Raw genomic sequence first — 6,313 nt, forward strand, 5'->3', positions numbered from 1 at the left:
CAGTACACACAGTCTGAAACCAGTTTACACCAGTACACACAGTCTGAAACCAGGTTACACCAGTACACACAGTCTGAAACCAGGTTACACCAGTACACACAGTCTGAAACCAGTTTACACCAGTACACACAGTCTGAAACCAGGTTACACCAGTACACACAGTCTGAAACCAGTTTACACCAGTACACACAGTCTGAAACCAGTTTACACCAGTACACACAGTCTGAAACCAGTTTACACCAGTACACACAGTCTGAAACCAGTTTACACCAGTACACACAGTCTGAAACCAGTTTACACCAGTACACAGAGTCTGAAACCAGTTTACACCAGTACACACAGTCTGAAACCAGTTTACACCAGTTTACACAGTCTGAAACCAGTTTACACCAGTTTACACAGTCTGAAACCAGTTTACACCAGTACACACAGTCTGAAACCAGTTTACACACAGTCTGAAACCAGTTTACACAAGTACACACAGTCTGAAACCAGTTTACACCAGTTTACACAGTCTGAAACCAGTTTACACCAGTTTACACAGTCTGAAACCAGTTTACACCAGTACACACAGTCTGAAACCAGTTTACACCAGTACACAGAGTCTGAAACCAGTTTACACCAGTTTATACCAGTACACAGTCTGAAACCAGTTTACACCAGTACACACAGTCTGAAACCAGTTTACACCAGTTTATACCAGTACACAGTCTGAAACCAGTTTACACCAGTTTATACCAGTACACAGTCTGAAACCAGTTTACACCAGTACACAGAGTCTGAAACCAGTTTACACCAGTACACACAGTCTGAAACCAGTTTACACCAGTACACACAGTCTGAAACCAGTTTACACCAGTACACACAGTCTGAACCCAGTTTACACCAGTTTACACAGTCTGAACCCAGTTTACACCAGTTTACACAGTCTGAACCCAGTTTACACCAGTACATACAGTCTGAAACCAGTTTACACCAGTTTGAACCCAGTTTACACCAGTACACACAGTCTGAAACCAGTTTACACCAGTTTGAAACCAGTTTACACCAGTACACACAGTCTGAAACCAGTTTACACCAGTACACACAGTCTGAAACCAGTTTACACCAGTTTACACAGTCTGAAACCAATTTACACCAGTACACACAGTCTGAAACCAGTTTACACCAGTACACACAGTCTGAAACCAGTTTACACCAGTACACACAGTCTGAAACCAGTTTACACCAGTACACACAGTCTGAAACCAGTTTACACCAGTACACACAGTCTGAAACCAGTTTACACCAGTACACACAGTCTGAAACCAGTTTACACCAGTACACACAGTCTGAAACCAGTTTACACCAGTTTGAACCCAGTTTACACCAGTACACACAGTCTGGAACCAGTTTACACCAGTTTGAACCCAGTTTACACCAGTACCCACAGTCTGAACCCAGTTTACACCAGTACCCACAGTCTGAAACCAGTTTACACCAGTACACACAGTCTGAACCCAGTTTACACCAGTACACACAGTCTGAAACCAGTTTACACCAGTTTGAACCCAGTTTACACCAGTACACACAGTCTGAAACCAGTTTGCACCAGTTTGAACCCAGTTTACACCAGTACACACAGTCTGAACCCAGTTTACACCAGTACACACAGTCTGAAACCAGTTTACACCAGTTTGAACCCAGTTTACACCAGTACACACAGTCTGAACCCAGTTTACACCAGTACACACAGTCTGAACCCAGTTTACACCAGTACACACAGTCTGAAACCAGTTTACACCAGTTTGAACCCAGTTTACACCAGTACACACAGTCTGAAACCAGTTTACACCAGTACACAGAGTCTGAAACCAGTTTACACCAGTACACAGAGTCTGAAACCAGTTTACACCAGTTTGAACCCAGTTTACACCAGTACACAGAGTCTGAAACCAGTTTACACCAGTTTGAACCCAGTTAACACCAGCTTCTTCTCTTTAATGCAGGAAGGATTCTGGTCCCCACTAACTGATCCTGGATCTGGACTTGGATCTGATCCTGGACCCGATCCTGCAGCTGCTGCTTCATCCTGCTTCCTGTGTTTCAGCTCAGCAGACTGGCTGAACAGCTGGTTCTCTGCTGGTCTCTTTAAACCCTGATCCAGGACTGTCAGACCTGCTTCCTCTCCGTGTGATCTGATGCTTCACTGGGTGAAATCAATATTTTACAGCCTCTAAATATAAAATCAGATATAATCCAGAGGTCTGAATGATTCTGGGCTCGTAGGTTGTGAGATTTTTAGATTTATATATTTTTACTGGAGTGAAACGTTTTCTAACCTCAATAAACCTTCAGAAAACTCTCTGTGGAGTTACTGATCACATGTTTCTTAACCCTTCATGCATGGATCCTCTGTCAGGATCTTTTCCCTCCGTGTTGTTATGGCTCTTAGGCACAAAAACTAAAATTAGAATTTCATTGTCCACTAAGCTGGACGGTGTGTGCGTTTTATGTATTTAAAAAAACATTAATGTTATATGATGTGAACACTATTTTAAATGCTGTTAAACTAATGTGGTCCCATATTTCCAGAGGGTGTCTTGTATGAACACACTCGTGTCCGCTGTAGTGAGCACTGTGCGTGACTTCAAGATGAAACTCGTTAATCTGTTTCTTCAGTTTCTGGTATTTGTACTTTGAACAGAAGTTCCTCTGAGTTCTCTCCGTCATTTAGAGAAAGAACAGGAGAGTCTCGTTCTCCTCATTAAGTTTACAGACATTTATCATTAAAGGTTTTACACAGAAATTATTTTACAGATTCAATAAAAGCACGTGCTCAATATTTTAAAATCAGCTTTATTTTGGAAGACAAAGTAATTCTTACATTTTTATAGAATTACAGTACAAACATTTAATATTAAACTACTGCACTGATTATCATAAAATATAAAGATTACTGTGAAATATCCTCAACTGAAAACATCCTGACATAATAAGTTGATATATGTCTCGCTGTTTCAAAAAAATTAATAATACAAAGAAGATTGATTCTATAACAACCGTATTTACAATATTACCAGATGATCCTTAAGCAGTTCTTCAGAGCCCCCAGCAGGAACTGAAAAACTGAAAGTGTCACTTCTCAATGTGTCTAGCTTGTCTGTTAGGGTTTCTATGATGATGATGAGGTCACGACCTTATCATCTGTACAGTGTGTTCATAAGTAAAATCAAAACATACCACAAAAGGTCAATGAATCTGTGTCAGAAGTAACAGTGCAGCTCAGATAAAGAACAATCCTCCTCCAAAGTGCCAGAAATCAGCTGGATCCCTGGTGCATCTGAGGACAATAAGACACAATAAGATTTTTTACCATGTCTCTTTAAATGATCAGCACCTTGCAAGTGCAGTCTACCAAATAAAATAGCACGTGCATTAGTTACCTTCTCAAACATCCCTGAGCTGTCATGTGATGAACTGGACGATGACCGGAGGCGAACCTGGTCCTCTCTGCCTGATGAGCGAGCATCAGTCGCTTTACTCAGTGCAACCATCATTTACTTCTCATGCAGAGTTTGTTTGAGCTTTACACTTGCTGACAACATCAATACACACTAGCAACACAGTAAAGTCCTGCTGCTGCACTGAAATACATGCTAACAGCGGTTAGCATATGCGTAGGTACTCTCTACTTGATTTTGTTCCAACTATCTAAGTTAACTAGAGTGGGGGTGCTAAAAATAGTTTCTCCAGTTGCTCCCAGGTCTCTCAACAGTTTCCTCCTTTGGCGAGAGTATTTTCTACAATGAACTAATAATGCTTCACTGTTTCCATCAGGGTGTTCACCAATCAGAGCCAGTCTCTCTTCTCTTACCTCTAAAAGCACATTTTACTTTTGTACTGAATAATATGTTCTCCCCTTTCTTTCCTTTTCCCACGATTTTTGCCACATTTCTTTCACTGACCTATTTATTATTTCTGTGTAATCCGGTAACCAATATTGTAAATTAATTTGAACTCTTTCCTCCAGCACCGCCTTCCTCCTCCTCATTACCCTCCACTCCCATGTGCACCAGTACCCACACAAACCCCACCTCATACCCTGCTTTGTGAATTCTGTACAACACCTTCCACAAGTACATCAGGTCTGGACTTCATTTTAGTATCTTTAATTGTAATCAGAGTTGCTGCTGAGTCGCTACATATAACTGAATGCTCCTGTTTATGATCTTCGACCCACTTTAAAGCCCATAGCACTGCCGCCAGCTCTGCTGTGAAGACCGACATGTGATCTGGAATCCTACACCCTTTTTTATAACCTATTTCTGGGATGCTTACACCAAAAGCCACTTTACCGCTCTCAGGATCCGGTTCGACCCGTCAGTATAGATTTGTAGGTGGCCTCTGACATATTTCTTTTGCTTGTTTCCATAAAATATAAGTCAACATTGGGATCAGGGATCAACCATGAAGGTATATCTGGACGACATGTTGGTGGACTTACATTTAAATTCATAATACCAGTTTCCTCTGTCATAGATTAGAGTTTCTCTGTAAAGTTTGTTTTGATCCTTCTTGCTGTTCCCATGAACTCCCAATGTTGACTCAACAGGGTTTTTGTTGGTAGATTTCCATCCTGTCCTTTCAATAGTCCTATTATAAATCTGTAACATCTGTGTAGGCTTTTTCTTCTTATGTCCAGATATCATGCATTTTGTTTTTTCTGTAGATATTTTAAAGCCCCCAGTGATTCGCCCATTCAGTTACTTTGTCCAATGCAGTTTGTGTTATAAGAGATGTTCCTCCCTCGCTTCCAGATGGCAGCATCATCTGCAAACAATGAGAACTTGAAATCTTTCCTCACTCTACTGAACATACCATTGATTAAAGAGCACTGGACTTATTACACTACCTTGAGGGGTTCCATTCTCTACCTCAAGCTCATCTGATAATTCGCTTCCCACCCTCACCTGAATGGTCACATAAGAAGTTCTTAATCCAGTTAAACGTTCTTCCTCTGATTCCAGCGTCATGAAGTGTAATTAACAAGCCCTCCTTCCAGAGCAGAGGCTTTTTCAGAAACACTGCTACAACTGCTTCTTTATTTGCAATGGCTTTTTTAATGTCATTATCTAAATCTAATACAGCATCCATTGTTGATCGTCCTGAATCCACTCTGATGTTCCTCAAAAAACCCGCTTTTCTCCAGTTTGTCCACTAGTCTGTCTGTTATTTTGCATAAAACAGAGGTTAATGCAATCGGTCTGTAAGAACCAGGGTTATCTGGTGGTTTTCCAGGTTTCACGTCTGGAATGATTACAGCGTGTTTCCACTCTTTAGGAAGACGTCCACTCTCCCGTTTTATTATTAATTAGGGCAAGAGCTTCTTCTTCTATCATTTCTCCACAGTTCTTAAATAGTTGGTATCCCAGTCCATCCCTACCTGGTGAGGCATCTTTCCCCTGATTTATAGCTTTTTTTAATTCTACCATTGAGAAGAACACATTAGTACTATCAGAATTTTCACAGTTTATTTGTAATTCAGTCATATTATTTCTTGTTCTTTGACATCTCGTACCGTTTTCTTCACCTACATTGTTGGAACTATGAACTTATTGAAATTGCTTGACCAATAAATTAACTTTTTCATTCTGTCTATTAGATTCCAAATCTGTTTTAAAGGCGTATCTGGTCCTAATTTACTACAAAATGTCCTCCAACTTTGTTTCTTTACTTCCTTAATTACTCGTCTAGCCGTAGCTCTAAGCCTCTTATATTCAATAACATAGTTCTCTAATAAAAGTTTCCTTAAATTTGTGTAAGCCCTGTTCCTATCTCGGACTGCTGAATTACATCCTTGATGGTACCGTTGATCCTCTTACTGGTCATTTTTTCTTTGGCATATTCTTAACTGCTGCTGACCACATTACTTTGCTTAGAGAACTATTCCACTCATCTGCTCCTCTTTCACTGTCTATTCTTGATAATCCCATGTTCACTTGATCCTCAAACTTTATCCAATCAGCTCTTTTCTAATTAAGCCTCAGGGGACAATTAACTGGCTCCTCGATGAGACACCTACCAAATGTAGAAATTATTGGCACATGGTCACGTCCCACTGTATAAAGACCCATTGTCTCCCACCTGCTGGCTGATGCTAACTCTGCTGATACAATTGTTATATCTGTGACAGATGACGTTGATCGACTTGTCTTCTATAAGTCTTCTATAATTTGACCATTTCTGTCCCTCTTCTTACATCCCCACAGTTCATTATGAGCATTAAAACCCCCGTTTAATGCACAGATTATACACATTTATAATAGAGATT

General features: G+C 40.4%; 1 protein-coding gene across 4 annotated transcripts in view; it reads left to right on the plus strand.

Moving 5' to 3' along the window:
• LOC123980308 (H-2 class II histocompatibility antigen, E-S beta chain-like) overlaps positions 1–6,313 on the plus strand; it is a 236,945-nt gene that overhangs the window by 201,859 nt on the left and 28,773 nt on the right. The window contains exon 7 of one of the 4 annotated variants that reach the window (XM_046064628.1): positions 1,989–2,344. The exons of the other annotated variants lie outside the window; for them this stretch is intronic. Within the exon in view, the coding sequence (XP_045920584.1) occupies positions 1,989–2,014 (26 nt within the window). The 3' untranslated portion in view covers positions 2,015–2,344. Of the gene's footprint in view, positions 1–1,988; positions 2,345–6,313 lie in introns of those variants that run through there. 4 annotated transcript variants of the gene reach the window in all.

The sequence above is a fragment of the Micropterus dolomieu genome, linkage group LG12 (genome assembly GCF_021292245.1).
Source record: "Micropterus dolomieu isolate WLL.071019.BEF.003 ecotype Adirondacks linkage group LG12, ASM2129224v1, whole genome shotgun sequence".
NCBI lineage: Eukaryota > Metazoa > Chordata > Actinopteri > Centrarchiformes > Centrarchidae > Micropterus > Micropterus dolomieu.